Source organism: Lynx rufus, unplaced genomic scaffold (assembly GCF_022079265.1).
Source record: "Lynx rufus isolate CCGP_SWC_20201006 ecotype Redwood Valley unplaced genomic scaffold, mLynRuf1.p SCAF_4, whole genome shotgun sequence".
NCBI lineage: Eukaryota > Metazoa > Chordata > Mammalia > Carnivora > Felidae > Lynx > Lynx rufus.
This window is the reverse complement of record NW_025814856.1, coordinates 92,255,469-92,280,403: the sequence shown is the minus strand read 5'-3', so window position 1 is coordinate 92,280,403 and position 24,935 is coordinate 92,255,469. Positions and strand designations below refer to the sequence as shown.

Below are 24,935 nucleotides of genomic sequence, written 5' to 3'. Positions count from 1 at the left end.
CAAGAAGAACAGACCTGGAAGCATCACACTTACTAATTTCAAAATACATTACAAATCAACAGCAATCAAAATAGAATGATACTGGAATAAACACAGATCAATGGAACAGAATAGAGTCCAAAAATAAACCCAAACATATTTAGTCAATTAATTTATGACAAAGGAGCCAAAAATATTCAATAGTTAAGAACAGTTTGGTCAATGAGTGGAGTTGAAAAAATTGATCAGCCACATGTGAAATAATAAAGCTGGACTCCCATTTACACATACCATACATAAAAATCAACTCAACAAAATAGATCAAAGACGTGAATGTAAAATCTGAAACTGTAAGACTCTAGAAGGAAACACAGAAAGCTCCTTGACACTAATCTTGACAATGATTTTCAGATTTGGGGCCAAAAACAAAGGCAAATAAAAGCAAAAGCAAAAGTAAACAAATGGGCCAACATCAAATTAAAAGGCTTCTGCACAGTAGAAAAAAAACCATCAACAAAATTAAAAAACAACCTACTGAATAGGAGATAATATTTGCAAATCATAAATCTGATAAGGAGTAAATACCCAAAATATATAAAGAACTCAGAGAACTTCATAACAAAAAGATAAATAATCCAATTACAAATGGACTAAGGACATGAATAGACATTTCTCCAAAGAAGATATATGAAAGGGGCACAGGTACATGAAAAGATGGTCAACATCATTAGTCATTAGGCAAATGAGTATCAAAACCACAATGAGATACCATCTCACACCTGTTAGAATGGCTATCATCAAAAAGATAAGAGATAACAAATGCTAGTGTGGATAGGGAGAAAAGGAAGCCCTTGTTCACTTTTGGTGAGATTGTAAATTTGATACAGTCACTATGGAAAACAGTATGGATGCTCCTCAAAAAATTAAAAATAGTACCATATGATCCTGAAATTCCACTTCTGGGAATATATCCAAAGAAAACAAAACACTATCTTGAAAAGATATCTGCACACTACATTCATAGCAGCACTATGTATAATAGCTGAGATATGGAAACAATCTATCCATCAGTAGATGAATGGATGGAAAAGACATGGTACAGGTATACAACAGAATATGAAATCTTGCCATTTGCAACACCATGGATGGACCTTGAAGGAAGGCATTATGCTAATAAGTGAAATAAATCTGAGAAAGACAAATGCTATATGATTTCATTAATATGTAGAAAACACATAGACACACAAACACACAAACTTGGAGAAAAAGAGATTAGGTTTGTGGTTACCAGACACAGAGGGTAGAGGGAGGAAGAAATGAAGAAAGGGAAAGGGAATTGGAGGAAAGTGGTCAAAAGGTACAAACTTCCAGTTATAAAATAACTAAGTACTAAGGATGTAATATATAACATGATGACTAGAAATAACATTGCTGTATGAATATAGAAAGTTCACAGAATAAATCCTGAGTGGTCATTACAAGTAGAATTTTTTTTCCTTTTTTTTCTTTTCTTTTTATTGTATCTATATACGAAGATGGATGTTAGCTGAACCTACTGTGGTAGTCATTCATTTCACAATGTATGGAAATCAAACCTTAATTCTGTACTCCTTAAACTTCTACAGTGATGTATACCAATTATTTCTCAATAAAAATTGAAAAAAAATCTACAAAACTGACAAAATGCTTTGGCAAGAATGATTTCAAAATTAAGCCAAAATAAAAGGCTATGAACACAAAAGGCAAAAGGTAACATAACAGAAAAGAGATTTTAAAAGATATTTAAAGAAATCTCTGAACATCATGACATGTTTTTTGTTTTACTTTAATAAAATATAATTTACCAAAACTGAATCAACAATAGAAAGTTGTAATGATTAATAGGACTACCAATGAAATTAAAATAGTAATTTTTTTTTTAATTTAAAAAGTAGAAAGCAAAGAGCAATAAGGAAGTTTCTTGTAAGGACGAGGAAGAAAGTAAATACTTACATACAATGATTCCAAGGTATACATTACCTCATTAATCCTCATGATAACTCCATGAGGTATTGCTCTACTATTTAACAGATTCACCCAACAATGGAAGACAGTAAGAATAAGAGAAAAGTAGTTTGTTCAAGGTCGCCCTAGTAAGGGAAACTGGTATTCTATTACAAAATTTTAAAACAATTTTACATTGCCTCCCAACATTTCAATGACTAATAATACTACAGCTGTCTAAAAAAGCTGAATGGCTAAGAAGGTATATTGATGCCAGGTCATGAATGACCTATATGTTTTGCTAACAGTTATTTTAGGCCATGGACAATGAAAAGCTGAAACTCACAAAAGTATCTCTTATTCTGAAGGACACAGAAGTTCTGCAATATTTTTGGTGGGAAAATGATACTTAAGAATTTCAGGAACATTCCAATATTTTGAAGAGCAAAATATTTTTAAAATTTTTATTGAGGCAATGATATAAAAGGAAAAATAGTTTTCCTTTACCGAAAACCTATATAATGCTTTATTATTTATAATTGTTAAACAGACTAAAAATTCTTATCACTCACCTTCTTTATTCCTTTACCTCTAATAATTAAGCACTTATTTTTAATAAGGATATAAAAAGAAGGAAATAATGGACCATAAAATCTTCAGACTATTTATCTTGTCGAAATTTTAAAGTATCATCTCCTTCAGAGGGCTATTTTTAATCCTGTAAATGAGCATGACAAAAACTAGAAGATATTCATTTAATTTTCAAAACACCTACTTATTGCATGTCTATTCTTATGCTAAGTACTGTTAAAGCACTGAGATTTAAGTGTGAGTCAACGTAACAGTCCTTGCTTTCTTGGGGTTTACATTCCAGTAGGAGGAGATAAACAAATAATATACCACCTGTTAGATAGCAAGAGTCACTATGCAGAAAATAAAGGAGGGAAGAGGCATAGCATGGGTAGGAATATTATTTTAGGTAGGAAGTTCAATGAAGGCTTCATCAGTAAGAGGGTATTAAGCTGGATTTTAGAGAAGAAGTGGGAAATAGACGTGTAAATATCTGAGTGATATTGCATTTGATAGGAAGGACAAAGGCCCTAATGCACAAGTGTGTGTAGTATGCTCAAGGAATTACAAAATGGCCAGGGTTACTGAAGCATGGTAAGTGGGAATGCAGGTAGTAGGAGATAAGGTCAGAGAGGTACTGGAGGCCAGATCAAATAAGGATCTTGTCTTTTATTTTGAGTTACATGAAAGAAGCTGCTGGAAAAGTTATGAGCAGAGGAATGAAATGATCTTTCATTTAAGAAAAATCAGTCTAGCTGTCTATGGAGAATTAACTATAGGAGTCAGAGGTGAAGGCTTGAAGACTTTTGCAAATTTCCAGGTTTGAATTAAGGAGGTAATAGTGGTGGTGCCAAAGGATTTGCTGGTGGATCCTATGTGGATTATGGCAGAGAAAGTTCAATGATGATACCAAAGTTTTGAGCATAAGCAGCCAGAATGACAGAACTACCATTCTTGGAATGGGAATGGCTAAAGGAAGAAAAGTTTGGGAGAGAAATAGGAGTTCTATTTTGTACATGCTCATTTGAGGTGCTTACTACACATCCAAGCGAAGATGGCAAGTTGGCAGCTGGATATATGAGTCTAGAGTTTAGGGCAATGTTCCAGGTAGAAGTGTACATCTGGGAAAGAGTAGCATAAAGATAACATTTAGAGCCACTAAACTGGAGAGTGAGTATAGACAGAAAAGATGATTTGGGACTGATCTCTAAAAACAGTCCAACACTTAGAGGTTGGGGAGATGAGGAGAAATGGGGAAGGGGAGTGAGGACGGAGGAAAACTGGAAGAGCATGGTATCAAACAGTGCTCAAAGAAGGTCGAGACAGACAAGGAAATGATTAACCACTGGATTTGACAATGAGACACCACAGCTGACTCTGACAAGAGCACTTTCAAGGGTAAGTATTAAAGCTCAATTTGAATAGTTCAAGAGAGAATGGAGGCAGAACAAAACAAACCTGGGAACACAGTGTTATAATAAAGGAGAGGTGACTGACTGAGAAGTAGCTAGAAGTGACTATGGGGAAAATTCCTCTGTTTCATTTTTTAACATGGGGAAAATAACAACATGCATGTATGCTGTGAGGTGTGGGAAGATACTGAAAAGAGGGGAAATTAGGGGCATCTGGGTGGCTCAGTTGGTTAAGCATTCAACTCTTTGACTTCAGCTCAGGTCATGATCTCACAATTCATGAGTTCAAGCCCCACATTGGGCTCTGCGCTGACAGCACAGAGCCTGCTTGGGATTCCGTCTTCCCCTCTCTCTGTCCCTCCTCTGCTTGCCCTCTATCTCTCAAAATAAATAAAAAATTAATTAAAAAAATTAAAAAAAAAAAAGAAAAGAGGAAAAATTAATGGAAGAGGACAGAACAACTGCTGGGACAAAAACCTTAACCTAAGAGACAGGATGGGATGTAGTACATAGGTCAAAGAACTGGTCTTCCATAGCAAAATGATTACTTTATTCCTACAAGAGGCAGAATATATGGGATAGAATGTCTAAGAAGGGCAATTAACAGCATACATGAGTTAACAGTCTCTTTAAGTCAGCAATTTTGTTTGTAGAAATTTGCCTCTTTAAGGATATAGTCATGTTTAAGTACGAAGACTTAGCTATAAGAATGCTGATGGCAACATTATATTGAGAAGTACAAAACTGAAGGCATCATAAGACACTATCATTAGCTACTGGACTTTTCAGGCCTAAAATCTATTTAAGAAAAAGTGTTTAAAAGATGTTTAAAGTTTTATCAAGCAGTAACTCAGAAAACCTGAGTTTTCTCAATGATACACAACCTAAAAGCCAGTTTTAAATATGAAATCTATTTTAGGATGTTTTCTATTAACATATTTCATATATTTAGCTTCAGAAGGATAACACTTCATTTACAGAGACTAATGGCTAATAAACATTTTTTAAAAGTTCAGCTTCACCAGCAAATAAATGCAAATTAAAACAATAGAGAAAAAACCCAATAGGATATTATTTTCCACTTGTACAACTGGCCACATTTTTAATACTTGGTTGGCAATGGTGGGAAGCAAGCAATCTCACTTATTGCCTACACAAACTTAACTAGCATGGCCTCTTTGGAGTGCAATTTGATAGCATATTTCAAAAGCTTTAATAATACATGTGCTATTTATCCCAGAAATTTTACTTCCACTTTAACTTAAAGAAATAATCATGGTCTATATAAAAGATGTAGTTACAAGGTTATTAACTGCAAAAGTGCATACGACAGTGACAACTAACTGAATGTATCCCAAAGGTCCAACAATAATTACGTAAAAATACTGTAAGATAATGAAATTCTATTCACTTAGGGAAATGATGCTGTGGAAGGATGGTTAATGACATGCAAGAATCTTCATTATACAGTATTAAGGGAAAGAAGTACTACATGTACATTATAATTCCATGTTAAAGAAAAAGATAAGGCTGGAAAGCTACCCATCAAAATGTTAATGCCTCTAGCAGCTGCTTCTTAAAGGTAAGATTTTGAGTGACTTAAGTTTTCCTCTATCTACCTATCTTTATTTTCTAGTTTTTGTATAATGAATATGTATTACTTACCAAATAAATTTGAGTGGTGATGCACTCAGACCCACCATCAGAATGTATTACTTATCAAATAAATTAAAAGCAGTAGTTTTGTTAAGGGTATATTTTTACAGTTTCTTAAAATTAGAAACCTAATAAACGTTTTTTTTATTTGTCTAATATAGGTATATTTTGTGGAAGCAACTGAATGTTTACAATATTGGCTCTTTATGATAATCAAGACTGTTTACATATTTCTAAAAAGAAGACCTCCATTATCAGTAATGCTAACTTATTTATGACAAGGTGGAATTGGTACTTCCCTTCTCATTTCAGTGTCCTTTTTATAATAAGATAGTAGAAATCCCTCAGCGTATGAAGGAGAGGAAGCTAGACATACAAGTTTGGATTAGTGTGTCAAAGAAAGACAGTTGCATAAAAATGCGGACAAAAAAGTGGTTAAGCAAGTTGGAGGCAGAAAGCATTTATCATTAAACTCATTCTGAGGGGACCACCTGAGAAAGTTCCATTATTGTATTTTTAAAAGTGTTGCAGTAATTACTATAGTCTCTTATGTATGTAGGAGAGAAAAATTAGTATTCACATTCATCTTTATATTTTAAAGTCACTTCCTAAATCATTACAAATAGCCTTTCTACCTACTTGTCAATGGCCAAACTCCTATGTCCAGCTGTCATCTTGCTCTTTAATTCCAGACCTGTGGCCCACTCTGCACAAACTAGCTGTGTGTTTAGACAAGCTACTTAAGCTCTCTATGTTTCAGTTTTCTCATTTATAAAATTAGCTTTTGAGGATTAAATGAGTTAATAGAAGGAAAGCACTTTGAATAATGCCTGATATACAATAAGCATTCAATATTACTAGCATTCTTTCTACTAGTATTATTTTTGAACTACTGTCTTCAAAAATGTCCTGAAATCTAATATACCCAAAACAATATAATTTTATGCCTGTTCAAAATTCTTGCTCTATTTGGTTTTTAGATGTAAAGTACTAGAATTATCACTTTCCCCAAGTGATCCACTTACTCAAGTTAGAAATCTTGGTACCATAAGACTGTGTTACTACTCCTTCACCATCTAAAGTATCTTCACACTCCTACCTCTCACATAGGGACTTCTCTCACTAGATGATGATTATCCTAGTGACAGGGACTATATTATTATTTTCAGAATTTCATGAATTGCCCTTACTGTTGACATCTGTGTATCCCTGGCAGCTGGTAAAGTTTCTTTCCTACATTAGATCCCCAATAAATGCATCTTCCAGTGTGCATGTGTGTGTATGTACATTACATATATACCTATAATACTCTCTTTCTGTTTTCCTTAAAGCTTTAGCTTGATCATAACACTTTTAAAGTATATAATCATTCTATTCAGGAAGCCAATTATGTAATCACACCTTCAAAAAATTTACAGATATCATCTGATTAATTTTCAATGCTGGTGAGATTGTAGGAAATTCTTAACTCTCATACAATACTAGTATTAAGATAAATTGGTACAGACTCTTTTAAAAAGACACACTTTAAGAGCCATAAAATTTTTCATTGTATTTGCCTGAATAACTGTAAATTCACAGCAGAAACAAAAAGAAAACTGATTTGCAAAAACATTCATTATCCTTTCCTCTATAATGGAAAACAATCTGAATGATGAATTATAATTTTGAACTCTCAATGGACTATTATAGAGCTATCAAAGTTATTATTATAATGATGATAGCAACAGAAATACATGATGTTTTCTAAAAACTACGCTGAAATTACAACTATGTAAAAAGTTTAAACACATCGGGGTCTGCAAATGGAGTCTGTATTTTTGAATAATTTCTGATACTAAAATAAAAGCAATTTTAACCAGATGAACATATTACACAAGACATTAAAGTATAAGTTAATATTTATTTTTTCTCTATCTTTTTTTTATTTTAGAGAGCACGCACAAGTAGGGAAGAGGGGTAGAGGGAAAGAGAGAGAATCTTAAGCAGGCTCCACACTCACCACAGAGGCCAATGTGGGGCTCAATCCAACAACCCTGGGATCATGACCTAAGCTGAAATCAAGAGTTGGGCGTTCCACTGACTGAACCACCCAGGTGCCCCTAAATTAAGATTTCAATAACATATTTCAAAACGTCATATACCTCTGGGTAAACTTCAAATACGGTGTGTAGTCTATTACAGCAGGAAAGTTTCCATCCAATCCCTCTCCCTTGAGGCAGAAGCTAAGAAACAAATAAATATGTCACATAATACATCCAACCTTTAAATCGACATTAAGCATTATAAACAATCTCTGGTTCGAGACATTTGTTTCATCAAATTGTAGGTAAATTTTTTATTCATATTTTAGATGTTACTTGTTACAAATAAACACCTCAATAAAGATACTCTGCGTTCAATACCAATGACAAAGGACTGCACAATACACTCTAACCTGAATATATCATGCAAAAGAAAAATTTTCTGAGAAATCTGTTCAAACGTTATTTGATACTATTTTAGTCTTCACTGGATTTTTTAAAATTTTTTTTTTCAGCGTTTATTTATTTTTGGGACAGAGAGAGACAGAGCATGAACGGGGGAGGGGCCGAGAGAGGGAGACACAGAATCGGGAACAGGCTCCAGGCTCTGAGCCATCAGCCCAGAGCCCGACGCGGGGCTCGAACTCACGGACGGCGAGATCGTGACCTGGCTGAAGTCGGACGCTTAACCGACTGCGCCACCCAGGCGCCCCTTCACTGGATTTTTTAAGACGTCATTAGAGGATTTTCAAATGAAGACTTGTTCATGTTTTCATACAAATTCTTAGATGCTGCTGACGATATTTTTAAAAGATTTAACTAATTAGAAGATGACAGTTTTTTAAACTATGAATAAGTGAAAGGGCCTGGGTCTTAGACCTAAAAAGAAAGCTAAAAAAAAATCCTTTTGATCGTCAGTCAATCCTTTTTGAGGCCATGGCAACAGGAAAGGTTGCTACTTGCCCAAAGTCATACCGGGAGTCACATAAAGCCAGTAAAAAAACTCTAGACCTCTGGTCTCCCAATCCAGTAATCTTTGTTTTGTATGATGGTGTATCCAATAGGATAATAAAAAAAGTGTTTAGTTTTATGGTCACTGTTATTAAAAAAGTACATCTACTAGGAACATAAACAAGAACATTTACAAGATGTAGGTGGATCTTTCAAAAAACAAATTATTCTATGAACTCCTATGTTCTGATTTCTTTGGGAAGTCTGCCTATTGAAATTCCATTTTTAAATGTGAATATCAAGAGTATCTTGGTATTGCTCCATACTTTTTCATGCTTGAATAAGGAGTGAGCCAAAGTGGCAATACTTTATAAGGGCTTTCCTTCATTTACAGAAATATTACTAATGTATCTTTAAGACATTTACTTTCAGCTGATCATACAGTATCATTGGGTTACTATAAACCAAGAGTTCACATTCTTATCCCAGGTTTTCTTTTTGCACCAAAAAACAGAAATGTAAAGGATTCAGACAGAACCAGCAGGATGACAGGTGAAAAATTAATACACTCAGAAGGATCAAAAAGACAACCTCCATATGGCATCTATCATTTTTGTATTCTAAACAATTAAGCTAATAACCTAATACTACTTTATTAAATTTTAAACAGAGGAACGTTAGACTGAGAAAATGAAAATATTTTGAAAAGGAAGTGATTTGCTAAAAAAAAAAAAAAAGGTACCCTCAGTGATTTGCTAAAAAAAAAAAAAAGGTACCTGTATTAAAAATGAGCAGCATTATATTTCTATTAAAGATCTAACAGTAGATTTTCATTTAAGTTTTATACTTATTTTGTTGATACTCTTGGATTTTAAGTGATATTTTTCAATAAAATTGTAATATTTCCATTAATCTTATGTTTGAATTGTTTTTTTTTTTTAATTTTTTTTTTTCAACATTTATTTATTTTTGGGACAGAGAGAGACAGAGCATGAACGGGGGAGGGGCAGCGAGAGAAGGAGACACAGAATCGGAAACAGGCTCCAGGCTCTGAGCCATCAGCCCAGAGCCTGACGCGGGGCTCGAACTCACGGACCGCGAGATCGTGACCTGGCTGAAGTCGGACGCTTAACCGACTGCGCCACCCAGGCGCCCCTATGTTTGAATTGTTATAAGCAAACTTTTTATTTTTAGCATAATGTAAAATCTTAGATCAATTAAAGAATACAAAAAGATACTTCCATGAATATATGAAAAACTTACATTTACATTTTTAGAACGTATACTCAGTCTGAAATCAATTCATCTTGTTGATGATAGAAGCAAATATTAATAATATTTCTGATGGCCCAGATACATAATATAAACACAAGATACCAAACACATCATGCCAGGAGTTTTTTATTTCAACACATGAGATCATGAAAATCTTTCTGGCTTTCCATCTACTTTCAGTGCATCTTTTCACTTTATAGCAGTAGCTGAAAAATACTAAGAGATAAGATCCAAAAACTTCCTTCAGGGCTACAAGGGTACATAATCTTTTGCTGGGGAGATATAGTCTAAGATTTGCCCAAACTACAGAACAAACATGTCAGTTAAATCCTTAACTTTGAGACAGTCTCTTTGCTGAGAGCAAACCCAGTTAGAAAGCTGATGTTACTGGAAAGGGAACGACATGAATCAAATATCAATATCCAGCTGTGTGCTTTACTTCTTATTAGCAAACCAAGAATAAAAGCTAAGTAGAAACTGGTATGAGGTAGAATAATTTAAAACCTGAATGCATTTAGACTAAGTACCTGAAATCAATGGCATTGAGTCCAAGCAGCATGCCAGCAAGCATATTTGCTTCCTCGCCCAAGACAATTGCTCCATCGTCATAAAATCGCCTATAAAATGAAACGGGTAAATATATAAATATTAAAAACAGACTGAAGTATCCTCTGTAGAAATTATTTAGAAACCAAACTAAGGTATAAAGAACTAAATTTTATTTATCAAAATAAAAACTATTTGAATCAGCCAATTCTTGAAGATATTTAGGAAAAAAAAACAAAAAATGCTGCCGTAAGAACAACAACAAAAAATTATTCTAAGTATTTCCACCACTTTTAAAAAGAACTTCCAAAGTAACTCTTTCAACTGGCCAAGACTGCCTACTCTGTTTCCCTAACAGCGAAGCAATATAAATGTAATCTGAAAGGTGGAAAATTCACATTTTTACTGGTCTAATTTTGAAATTCTGTAGATATTATTGTATATATAGAAAAAGACAAACACACATTGCTTTTCTGTAAGTACAAGAAAGTCCATTTATTAACTAAATGGAGAACTAGAGAGATGTGATCATTAGTAATTCATCCTAATCTTTTAACACTACAATACTAATGAGCTAGCAGGGTGTTTGTGTATGAAAAAGGAAGTATTCATTATCTTTGACAAAATAAATTATGAATCCACCTCTCTTAATTCTTGTAAAGCTTATTGTTTCGGTTAATGTCAGTTTTTAAAATACTACAATTTTATTTTAAAATATTTAAAATAAGTATTTTGAGAAAATATTATGATACGAGTCTATGGCATTTTTCCACAAATAAGTATGATCATTGTATTTACTTTTAAAAATAATACTGTGCAAAAACTAGTTTATGTTCAATAACCAGGCATCATTTGATTGTATTACCTATTTATATTAGATATAGACAGTGGACACCACTCTGTAAGATCCCACCAACTAAAAGGAAATTTTAGTAATGGAATTTTAGTAAATTTTATTTATTTATTTTATTTATTAAATAAAATTAATTAATTAATTAATTTTATTTAATAAATAAAATTAAATAAAATTTATTTACTTATTAAATTAAATTATTCCATTTTAGTAAATGGAATTTGTCTTACTCTTTTTAGTCATGAGTTTATTAAGGCTGCAAAAAAATTTAATAAGCTCATAATCCACCAATTTTGCATAGTTCATAGTTTAAAAAATACTTTTACAAACATATCCTTTGATACTTCTTTAAAAAGTCCATGAAGCAAAGGTGGAAAGAACTATTATTAGTTTCAAATTTTCCATCAAGAAAAGTTAAGAATTAGGTTAAAACAATTTGCCCAAGCTCATGCAGATAAACTGCTCAAGGAAGGAACATAATTCTTCTTACTTTAAGTTCTATATATTTTCTTTTAAACCTTATCACTTCCTATAAAACAAAAATATTTAAAGAGAATTTAACCTATATTATAGTTCATAAGGAATTTTAAATGAGTGAAAAGTACAAAGGAAAATAAGAGACCTTCTGTCAGATACAAACAAATATGTGGGAAAACTTGCCTGGAATAGAGGTTTTGTGTTTCCTTGGAAATATGGGAATTGCTTTTATTGATTTATGTAAAAAGAGAAAAACTAAAACTTCCAGCCTAACAGAGATTAACAAAACAAATGGAAAAAATTTCTACATACTTAAGGTTTTCCACAAAAAGGTAAAGATATTTAAATAAATTTATATACCTGAGATTTTGCCACTGTTCCAATAGCTAAAATGGCTGTTGACAAAATATTTTGACTCCGAAAAGAGTTATGATTACAATGGCTCTAGAGCCCAAATTCTGTTGAACACATGCCTTAAAAAGAATTCTGGTTTTTGATAACTGGGAGTCACCCATTATTCCTAGTATTTCCCTATATAAGAAAAGGTCTTTTTTTTTTTTCTTTTTTAATTTTGAGTCCACCATGCTTAAAAGTACATTCTAAGAGTCAGATCAAAACTATTTCTGCTTATTACTAATGTCAACATTGTGTTAGGGACTGCTGAAGAATACCAAAAACACACACATATCTCACCAGTTTCAGAGATTTCTTAAAGTCTAAAGATCTTATACAATATTCTTTTGGGGAGTTCTTTGGCTTAAGTTTTACTAATAATTTTTTAAGTAAACCAATATAAGTGAAACACTTGCTATATGTGAAATAATTCCACTTAAATAAAACAATACCTGAAGTGGAATGCTGCATAGACCTCATTTATTATGAGTTTTTACTGAACCAGAAGGGATGGGAGGACAAACGGTAGAGGAAGTGCTACTTAACGAGGTGTCCACTGTATGCTCAACATCTTCACTATTAATGCAAGCTAAGAAAAAAAGTATTTTTCATAAAATACACTTCTGAGATAACATTTAAAAAATAATTCAGTATTCAAAAAAATACTGAGTTAAAGTGATCTGAACTGAAAAAGGTATTTTTATCATTTAATCAAAGACATTACTCCCATGTATTAAAGAAGAAGCTGTTAGGAAAAATTAATTTTTTTCCCTTAATCAAATCAACATATCAATTTTGACTGGAAATCTGATTCTTGTTATCAACCCTTTCAAAGACTTCAAAAAAACTTGTAAACATCTACATTTTATCTTATAGAAAAACTGGAGCATTAATAAAGTTTGCTTATATAACCAAAGTTATGTAACAAATGAACCAAGAGGGTAAATCCTAAATGACTAAATTCAATAATAGTAAGGTATACACTAAAAAAATTCCCTTTTATTGAAAATATTTTTTGTTCTAAAGAAAATAATTGTATGAGAAGGACCTAACCAAAACAGTATAATGAATTGCTAAAATATATTATAAACACTGAAAGTACCAAGGTGAAAAAGATGTATTAAAACTTCAATTTAAAGCTTTATACATTAGATTGTATCCCTAAAGAAGTGTTACATGTTAGAAACAAAGAAAAATTATGAGCAACTACTGATATTACTGTATCTGGAGGAAAAGCTTCCACTGTAAAAATTTTTTTTCATGTTTATTTTGAGAGAGAAAGAGAGAGAGAGAGAGAATGAACAAGTGGGGAAGGAGCAGAGAAAGAATTCCGAACAGGCCCGTCACTGACAGTGCAGAGCCTGATGTGGGGCTTGATCTCATGAACTGTGAGATCATGACGTGAGCCTAAATTAAGAGTTGGATGCTTAACCAACTGAGCCACCCAGGTGCCCTGCTTCCACTTTTTATTAGGTATACTCTTTCCAATCATTTGTTGACTACAAAAATATCAGAAACCAGAAAACCATTTAAAATAACACCCTAATAACAACCGTACTTTTTCTCTTATCATATATAATTTAACTCTCATTGAAATATATCTCTATAATTCTTTCTTTGGTGTTCATTCTGTAAAACTATTTGAAGGCCCTTCAGGTACTTCAATAACAAATACCCTTTGAATTGCATCCAAAGGAATCACCAGAGTATCATACTGATACTATATAATATCATGCTTCAAATTTTCCTTTTTTGAGAGTCAAAAGTTATTACACACACTGAAAATGCAATACTAAAGTATGAGAAAGTTTCTCTTCTAAACCAAAGAAATTTCATTATCACATTCTTGCTCCCTTGCCCAGTTTAGTCTCTATGTATGAAATTTTAAGGGAGGAAGTTAGAAAAGTCTCCCTCGTGACATCCAAAATAGATTATAGTATTATAAATAAATGTTATATTCCATTCAAAGACAAACTGAATCAGAATGAAACCTGACTAAAAAGTAAATCTCCAAATATCTTGCTAAGAATGTGAGATTCATTAATTATTTTATCAACAAATATAGAATAAGTTCCTACTATGTGGCAAGAACTGTGCCAGGTATGAAAGTTAAATAGTGGATGACCTAAGCATGGTCCCTCTCCATGGAGCTTACCGTCTAGGGGAGGGGACAGGCAACAAACAAGAGAAAAAAGTAATTAGACTTGATAAGTAGGATAAGCAAATAAATAGGTTGTTGAAGTAGAGAAAAACTGAAGGAGAACTCAACTCTGAAGAAAATCACTATTAGGAAAGGCATTCTCAAGGGTTGAGCCTTATGCCCAGAGAAGTCTGATCACACAGGGCTCTGTAGGCCATATAACATTAATAACAAATGTGAACATTTACTGAGTGCCAAGCACAGTTACAAATGCTTGATATGAATAATCTTCCTTAACTTTACCAGCACATATTATGCCAGGGAGGGATTAAGAACTTGTGTAAGACTCTACAGATAGAAAGTGGTGAAACTAGGATTTGACTCCAAGAAATATGTTTGAAGAGAAACCATTCTAGACCTAAGTGGGAATTAACACAATCTTTTTAACATTTAAGAAGATTGGCTGGAAGATAAATGGCTAGTAGAAGGGGGAAAACTGGAAGCTCAATTAGGACACCAATAAGGGAGTGTAGCAAGAGATAAACAAGGTATTTATTACTGTAACCGTCATGGAGATTGAGGTAAATAGATCAAAATATATTTTGGAGAGAAGATTGACAAGACTTGATAATTAGGAATTATTATAGAAAATGAGGGAGAAAGAGAAATCAAATACGAATTTTAGATTCTGACTTGATCAACCATGTAGGCAGATTGTGAGACCACTTGTTAAGGAAGAGGTAAAGAAGATTAGAGGGGAAAAAAATCTGATCTAAACTCCCTAGCTAGAGATTTAAATGATCATACAGGTGGTATTTAAAGCCATTCTAAAAATTCTACGAAGACAGAAAGGAAAATGAATAGAGAATAAAGATCACACAATACAGGGCTAAGTCAGGAAATACTGATCTTTCAAAGTTGTGAAGAGCATGGAGAATGAGCTTCTTTTCACAGAGTCATTATTTTATCCCATTCCATCTTGATTTGATGTCAATCAAAATATACCACTGGATATTTAGTACAAAAAAAAAGGCAATATGCTAGTGCAAACACACCAGTTACTGCATGCAGAGTAAAGGAATGAGGAAGGGGAAAATGAAAGAATAAACTATCAACTAGTACTCAGGATGTGGTGGAACCAAACTGAGTTTTTTAATTTAAAAAAAATTTTTTTAATGTTTTTATTTATTTTTGAAGGAGAGAGAGACAGAGCGTGAGCTGGGGAGCAGAGAGAGAGGGAGACATAGAATTTGAAGCAGGCTCCAGGCTCTGAACTTTCAGCACAGAGCCTGATGCGGGGCTCGAATTCATGAACTGTGAAATCATGACCTGAGCCAAAGTCGGACGCTCAACTCACTGAGCCACCCGGGCACCCCTTTCCTTTTTTTTTTGAATGTTTACTCATTTTTGAGAGACAGCGTGTGAGCGAGGGGGCAGTGAGAAAGGGAGACACAGAATCCGAAGCAGGATCTAGGCTCTGAGCTGTCAGCACAGAGCCTGACGCGGGGCTCGAACCCATGAACCACGAGATCATGACCTGAGCTGAAGTCGGACACTTAACCGACTGAGCCACCCAGGCGCCCCAAATTGAGTTTTTTAACACAGAATGTATTCTTGGTCTGTACGAACAGAGTTCTGGAACAAAGTGGCAGGTTCCTTCTTTAGTAGACACCTTCTGTCTGCTGCTGGAACACATCAGTTTTATATTCCTCCTCTATTTCCAACTGTGTGGGTATGTCTGTTTCACTGGCTGGCTGTCTTTCTTTTTTTTTTTTTTTTTTTTTTAAATTTTTTTTTTAACGTTTATTTATTTTTGAGACAGAGAGAGACAGAGCATGAACGGGGGAGGGGCAGAGAGAGAGGGAGACACAGAATCTGAAACAGGCTCCAGGCTCTGAGCCATCAGCACAGAGCCCGATGCGGGGCTCGAACTCACGGACCGCGAGATCGTGACCTGAGCCGAAGTCGGCCACTTAACCGACTGAGCCACCCAGGCGCCCCTGGCTGGCTGTCTTTCAAATGGGAATCTGATCTGCCTTATAGACAAACCCTGTGGTTGACAGAAGGCTTTCATTAGTTTGCTAAGTGTTGTATGCCTCTTAATCTTTTTTTTTATTTTTTACTTTTTAATGTTTATTTTTGAGACGATGTGAGAGACAGAGTGCAAACAGCAGAGGGGCAGACAGAGGGAGATACAGAATCTGAAGCGGGCTCCAGGCTCTGAGCTGTCAGCACAGAGTCTGACGCGGGGCTCGAACCCATGAACCTCGAGATCATGACCTGATCTGAAGTCGGATGCTTAACCAACTGAACCACTCAGGCACCCTTACGCCTCTTAATCTTAACACTGCACCACAGAAGCATCCTGACCCAACACCTTAAATTAATATGATCATTTTTCTCAGTCTTGACTCCTTCCTTGGGCTTTTCATTGACCATGGAGAATTTCAGAGTATCCTCCTCTGCCACTTCACAAAGGAGGTATCAGGTCCACAATGAATGAGCACAGAAGCAAGTACCAGTAGTGGCATAAGAAGTACATCATTTCTTTTTTATGACTGAATATCAATCCACAGTATGGAATATATATTTTGTTTATTCATTTGTCAGTTGATAGGACATTTGGGTTGTTACCATTTTTTGGTTATTATGAGTAATGCTGCAATGAACGTCCATATATATGCTTTTTGTGAACATATTTTCAATTCTCTCGGAAATACATATACACATATATGCATATGTAGATATATATGTATCTATAGATAGATACACACACACATACATATATGTATCCATATATATAGGGGTTATGTGCTGGGTCATGTGGTAAATCTATATTTAACTTTTTGAGAAACTTCCAGACTGGTTTTCAAAGGGGCTACATGATTTATTTCCTTCTATCAATGTATGAGGATTTCAATTTTTCCAGCTCCTTGCCAATACTTGTTATTATTTGTTCTTTTGATTTTAGCCATCCTAGTGGATGAGCAGTAATATCTCATTGTGTTTTTGATTTGCAATTCCCTGTTATTGATGTTGAGCATCTTTCATGTGTTTATTGGTCATTTGTACATCCTCTCTAGAAAAATGCCTATTCAGATTCTTTGCCCATTTTTAAATGTTTTGTTTTTGTTTTTATTACTAAGTTGTAAGAGTACTTTATACATATTTTAGATAGAAGTCCCTTATCAGACATTTAACTTTGCAAAAATTTCCTCCCATTCTTTGGATCATCTTTTCACTTTCTTGATGATATTCTTCAAAGCAAAAAGGTTTTAAGTTTGATTATGCCAATGTATCTACTTTTTCTTTTGTGGCTTGTGTATTTGCTATTATATCCGGGAAATTATTCCTAATCCAAGGTCAGGAAGATTTACATTGATGTTTTCTTCCAAGAGTTTTCATGGAAGTCTGATCCATTTTCAGTAATTTTTGTATATGAAATAAGGTAGTAGTGCACAAGCAAGTTTTATTAATGTTTTTCATCTTAATAATATAAAATATAAGTATTTTATTTATATTTTAGGAAATAAATTATTTTAAAATATATTTAATATATTTTAAATATATATTTATAAAATATTTAATGATTGTATTTTATAATTTAAACAGATTCAGATTCTAAGTCTTTCTTAGCTCTTGAAAGATATGGTAATTTTTCACTATTCTATCTACTTTTCTGTAAGTGGGAAAAGTATTTATCAACTCCTTTTTCACTTTGTGACAGCTCAGTTAATTTTTGAACTTTTGTTTCATACTTCACTCCTTCCTTCTCTTACACCTACTATAGTATAAAAAAATTATTTCTTCTGAGTACAACTTTTGTCATAAATTAAGTACTGCGGTACCATTGTAAAGTAACAAACAAATCTCTACAAAACTAATTTTATCTCTACTTCATATTTTCCATATTTGTTACTTCAAATTCTTACCAGAATGGTTTCAATCTTGTTTCAAGTATCACATTTGTGTTTTTTAGCTTAACTTTTCTAACTATTTTTCAGTCTGTGGGTAGGGAGAAATTAAAACTTGGAACAAATTAATTCAGTTTCTACTTTACTTCTCTATTTCTCAGTCTTCCCAGTAACCTACAAAAACAATTGCCCACCTTTTTTTTTTTTTTAAGCTTGGATTCTAATCTCAACTCTCTAACCTCCCAACTCTGGCTATTTCCCAGTAACCCCTCAATCCCTAAACCAGAAACCCTGCAAGGGTTGTTTCCAACTGCTCACTAAGACATCCTCCATCTTAGCAAAAAAAAAAAAAAAAAAAAAAAAAAAAAAAAAATCACTTGTATTTCTCTAACACTACAGAGCCATGTAATGTGCTCCTACAAGATAATTTACTATATTTCTGTTCCCCTACTTCTTCACCCAATCTTATCCTTGGATTTTCACAGATTATTATTCTCAAGCTTGCCTATTTTAGCTCATATAGCTCCTCCTTCTGTCCTGGGGTAAACACTTGCATCAGCATTTTAAAGGACGTCATTACTCTTTATCTGTGAAGAGTAGAACAAGAAAAGAACACTTGATTCAGATACTCTCAAGATTCCTAAAGGACCAGAGATCATTTCTCATTGTTCTACAAGCACTTATGTCAGGGAGCATCCAGACAAAAGGTAAGGTATAACTATTCTTTCCAATAGTTTGCTTGCATTTCACAAACCTAACCTTCCAAATAGGTATGTTTCAGCCAGAGGTTCACAATCAAATTTATTTATAATTAAGAAGTTTCTTTGGTTTGACTTCAGTAAAAAAAAAAAAAAAGCATAGTTTTGTTTTGCTTTTAAAAAGGAAGACTTTTTGCAACTGCATTTTTTAACTTCTAAGATGAGAATTCTGAAATAACACCCTCCTTCCTTTTCTGGAAATTAGAGCCATTGTATTAGCACTTAAATACTATGGGTGCGTATATTATATAAACATATATTTGCTTGCATATGTGTAGAAACATTTACTAAGCCATGTTTCTGTTTCAATAATGTGTGCTTATATATTTTTACAAGAGTATTTTTACTTCATGGACTTTTTTAGAGCTGAATCATTTCCTTTTTATCAAAAAAGACAGCTAACACCTAAGAACAAGCCAAAAAGCATTTCCCAAGAACTATTTCTACTCCACTCATTTGTCTAAGAAACAAGACTAACAACTTAGATTATCAATGCTTTAATTTCTATTCAGAAGACTAGCATAACTTTAATGCAACTTTGCAAATGCACAGGAGATGTTTATTGTGTAAACTTCATTTTGATTTCATTGATTTAGGATTTATAGGTTTGATCTATGAGATTCTTATACTACTTTTATCTTCAAAACCTTAGTATCCTCAATATTTAGTATCTTCCATAATTAAACTTATTTACTAGAAATAATAAATAGAAGTAACAAAATTTTCATTTCACAAAGTTCATCTCAAACATCTAAGAGTTCATCATTTCACTGCCCAAGGAATCATACTGCAATAAAAGAATTCAGTAAGTATATATCAAACAATTATGTGACATGATGGAAGTGTTAGTGATATGACAGTAATCATTTGATAGTAATAAGTGTATCAAATCAACATGTTGTACACCTTAAACTTCAAAATATGTCAATTATACCTAAGTAAAGTGGGAAAAAAACAAAGCAAAAATGTATCATAATAAATGCCCAGATTTTCTCAAAATCCAAAATGCCAAATATTGCAACAGGACATGCAAATTAAGATTCCAGATATATGAGTTCTTTATATATGGCCCTAAGTGCTCTATCAAAACTGGTTTCTAGTTGTCACTCTTTTGTTCTCTTTCAGAAATATGATTTATGAGGCAGTAATATGTATGGTAATTTAGAAGTGCCTAAGGCAGTGTGGTCCAATAGAATGTTCTACATATGTGCTGTCCAGTTTGGTAGTCATTAGCTGCACATGCCTACTCAACACCTGAAATGTGACATGGCAACTGAAGAAGCGATTTGGTAATTTTATTTACTCTTAACTGACAGTAATTTACATGGTGGCATGTGGTTAGTGGCCACTGTATTGAATAGTACATGTTTAAGGTACTGAAAGTACTGAATATTTTCATTTACAAATACTTTTGAAATGCAGAAAATCATTTTTTTAACAACAGTTATAAGCATAGAGATTAGCAGACCAGAGTTTAATAGGAATGCCTGTTGTCCTAATATGAACCTTTTCTTTTATCATTGTAAAAAAGTAAAGTCACATGGCACAGTATGTCATCTCTTACGTGTATACAACCTAAGAAAAACAACACTAGTCTAGCCTGCCTTAAAAAGACAACTGAGCAATCACTAGTTATATGTATGAATTAAATGAAAGAAATAAAATAAATGTAATATAGAAAGAGAAAGAATGCTATAGGAATCTGATGGTGAGATTTTTCTTCAAATTGGTCAGGGAAAAGCCTGTGGAGAGAATGAACTTCAACTATTCAAAGTGTGAGAAATAGAAATGATTCAGAAAGATACTCTAGGTATAATGTAAAGCCTGAAAAGATAAACCCAAGAAGATGCATGGTTAGCTGACAAATGGCATTTTCCTGAGAAGATAGTGGATTTACCTGAGCAGTACAAAAAAAGAGGAAATAAAATAGCTAAGGACTTAAGAAAGGAATGAATCTTCATCTTATTCTTACTTCTAATCTTTAGGTGATTCTTTTAAATATATATTTGAAAATCAAAAAGACTTTTAAACCTGGTTGTTTTGAAGTCTCTCAGAGCTGTAGAGATGTATTCAGATAAATGTTTTTCCATGAGTGCTACTCTAATCCAGGCTCTACCCTAAAAGGAAGAAGAAAGAATCAAATGTGAAAAAAAAATTACAGGTTAAAAAAATATTTTGTCCACTGTTATCAAAAATATAAGCATTTTAATATGTAAATAACAATTCAGTCAAAATATACATTTGATAAAGACTAAAAAATATTTAAGTAGATAAGAACAGGTAGGTTTTGATTATATAAAGTTTGTTTTTTTGTCATTTGTTTCTCTAAATATATAGGGTACCGTATGTCATACTAATTTTCTATCAGCTGTAGGGAGGTAACTATTAATATTGAGTTACTCGGGTCAGAGACTTTACATAACTCTACTTCAATGCCCAAATTAACATGCTAATTAAAATGAGTCCCCTTATAAAACATGAAGAGCAGAGTCCATTCTTTTTTTTTTTAAATGACCATTGCCACACCACTTGTTTAAGAAAACTTCCCACCTATCCTTCCAGAGGGAGGTTTTAGATAACTAATATTGAACCAAATTTCATTACTTACCATGCATCCAAATCATGAGTTACTGAGTTTGCACCCATAACATTCTAAAACTATTACCAAATATTTTAACTGGAAAAAACAAACTCACAATAAAGTTACACAAAACCATATATTCTAGTAGAAAATCACATAAGCAGACAATTCTGACTAAATGTGAATAATTTAATTTTACTTTTGAAAGGGGTAATATCATTCAATAGTTGAGACTAGCCAGTTTTTTGTTTTTGTTTTTTTTAATAATCCAAAGCATTTCTCCTGGACTCTGTTTAAAATTAAAGAATATAAGAGGTCACATTTGTAATGAGAATTTTTTAATTCGATTGCTTTCATTTTCACGCAGCCCTCCCACCAATCTCCAGAAAATTAATGAGATAGAAAAATCAAAACAATGCAATGGCAGTTGAGAATAAAGGTGACGCTAATCATTATACATGATGGTCAATCACCTGGTATGGAGAAAAAAAGCATTTTTAAAAAAGTTTACTTATTTATTTTTGAGAGAGAGAAAGAGAGAGAGAGGGAGGGAGGGAGGGAGGGAGGATGAGCAAGCTGGGGAGGGACACAGAATCCAAGAAGGCTCCGTACTGTCAACACGAGAGGCCTGACACAGGGCCCAACTCACAAACCATGAGATCTGAACTCACTCACGAACCCTGAGATCATGACCTGAGCCAAAATCTTGAGATCACGACCTGAGCCAAAATGGAGTCTGATGCTTAACCAACTGAGCCACCCAGGTGCCCAGAAAAAAACAAAAAACAAAAAACACACACAACATTCTTTAGAAATGTCTATACCTCTATAGTGAATTCACCAAACCTCTGGATAGGAAAGATCAAAAAGGAGTCAATCTAGACAGTGGTAAAACCTGACAAACTAGAAACAGCAGTATTGTGAAAAAAAGGAACGATATGAATGTGATTAGCAGGGCAGTCAATTTGTTCATCAAACTCAAAACCCCTTTTAGTTTGCCCAGGGCTCAGTCCATTATTCCTGCTGAGTAAGCCTTGGGGAACCTACAAATAGCAGTGGCTGATCAGAACAAAAGGAAGGAAGAAGCAAGCCATTGGTCAGCAGTCTCAAGTTTCTCTCCTGAAATTTCCTTTGAAAGACACAGAGACTGGTAGTGGTGGTTTGAATCAAAAGGCTATGATTTCACCAGAGCAGAAGGTGGGAGAGTTGCTCGCCAGAGAAAGTTAGACACAGGAGACTGTGCTATTGCTAGATAAGAAATGTGGGGAAAGCCCTGCTTCCTGATTTATTAATTTCAATTCATGCAAAACTGGCCTGCACCTAATTTCCTGTCCTTGTATGTTTGTGGAATTCTCTATTATATTGTGATAATACACTGTGCTAATTTTAAGTTTCTTTTCTTTCAACAAAAGAACTTTTACTAGAACAGGAGATAAACAGACTTATAAAAGTTGTTGGGGCCATAAAGTGGGAAAGCCTTACAGCTTGGCTTAATTAATATATGCTTAGCTCTGGCTTAAGATACATTAAGATATTTATATACATTAAAATACTTAATCTTCTCAAGAATTGTGTGAGTTACAATACTAGCCCTACTTTACTCTATGAGGAAACAAAAAACAGACACATTGAGAAGACAGGAAACATCTCACCACCAAACCAACCAACCTAACTGAACTAAAATCTATATGCTCTATATACTCTACCTTCCCTCCTGTTTCAGGGGATAACCTATAATCATTTAAGAGAGTAAAAAAAAAATTACAGAGTAGGCAAAGATATCTGCATTATATACATATGACAAAAAGCTCTCATTTATAAAATACAAATAATTCTTACAAATCTATAAGAATAACTCAACTAAAAATTGGGCTTGCAAGGGAAAGACTTTATAGATTCTACTTCTTTAGTGGGTACCAAAATATTCAGATGTTTTCTTCCTTTTTAAGTTAGTTTTATAATTTTTTTCAAAGAATTTGTCCATTTCATCTAAATTTTAAAATTCCTAGGTATGATGACTTGGTTAAGTGTGCTACTCTTGATTTCAGGTCAGGTCAAGATCTTGTGGTTTGTGAGCTTGAGCCCTGCGTCAGTTTCTGTGCAGACAGTGCAGAGCCTACTTGGGATTCTCTCCCTCCCTCTCTGCCTCTCCCCACCTTGGAATAAATAAATAAACCTTAAAAAAATAAAATTTATAGGTATGAATTATTCATAATATCCTTTTAGGATTTTTAATGCCTATACGGCCTATGGGGTTGGTTGGCCTATTTCTGATACTGGTAATTTATAATCTTTTTCTCTGTATGAATAGTCTTGTTAGAAGCTTACCAATTGTATTAATCTTTTTAAAACCACCACCTTTTAGTTTTGTTGAGCTTTTTCTATTGTATATATTTTTTCAATTTAATTGATTTTTTTTCCCTTTATTTCTTTCCTTCTTTTTGGATGTATTACTTTTCTTAAATAGCTTCTTGAGATGAAAACCTTGATCAATGACTTTCAGCCTTTATTTTTTTTTAATACATGAGCCTACCTAAGTCTTTTTTTCTCTAAGCACAAATTTTACATGTTATATTTTCATTATCACTACTTTCTATTTATTTTTCCATTTTAATTTTAACTTCTTTCATCCGTGACTTATTTAGAAGTCCTTCTCAATTTTTACTCACATAAGCATTTTCTAGTTATATTTTTGTTATTAATTATAGCTTAATTCCACTGTGATCAGAGAACACATTTGAGATGATTTCAATCTGAAATTCAATGAAATGAATTATAATTCAGCATATAATCAATTTTTGGATAAGTTCTGTATGTGTTTGGTTTGAATGAATATTTTGAATGAATATTTATACATTCTTACATACTTCAGTTCTCTGGTACTACTAATCCTTATTAATATTTTCTACTACAATTACTTAAAAGTCTACTATCTGCATCTCCAATAGATCTGTTTCAATTACCTTTTTTTATTTCTTAGTTTTGGTCATTAGATCTTGTTTCCTGATATGCATAGTGAGCGGTTTTTGATTGAATACTGGACACTGTATATAAAAGTTTGTAGCTGCACTAACGCTACCTTTCTCTAGAGTAGATTTATTTTTGCTCAGGTAGGAAAGGAGTGTACTTAAACATCACTTTTCACTGTTTAAGGACACCAATTGTAGGACTTTTTTGGGCTGGTCTTTGTCTGAATATCTCTTACTCCCAAGGTGGAATCTTTCTGGGGTCACAAATAAAAGTCTACAGCATTTTACAAGGCCCCTCCAACTTGTTTGACCTTAAACTCTAACCTCTTTATCTCCAGACCAAAACTGTGAAATCTTTATAATCAGCTTTTTTAGCTTCCTACTTGCAACTTTCAGCCTGGTTTATGAGACTTTTGCTCTATGCTTCAAGTAGCTAAAAGTTGGCAAACACCTC

The 24,935-nt window shown here is 33.4% G+C and overlaps 1 protein-coding gene across 2 annotated transcripts in view; it reads right to left on the bottom strand.

The window, feature by feature from the left end:
* Nucleotides 1–24,935, bottom strand: part of RUNDC3B (RUN domain containing 3B) — a 151,371-nt gene that overhangs the window by 60,439 nt on the left and 65,997 nt on the right. For both annotated transcript variants that reach the window (XM_047095834.1, XM_047095833.1), the window contains exons 4-6: nucleotides 20,963–21,048; nucleotides 10,378–10,467; nucleotides 7,745–7,825 (exon numbers count right to left, since the gene is read on the bottom strand). In XM_047095834.1, the coding sequence (XP_046951790.1) occupies nucleotides 7,745–7,825; nucleotides 10,378–10,467; nucleotides 20,963–21,048 (257 nt within the window). The remainder of the gene's footprint in view (nucleotides 1–7,744; nucleotides 7,826–10,377; nucleotides 10,468–20,962; nucleotides 21,049–24,935) is intronic.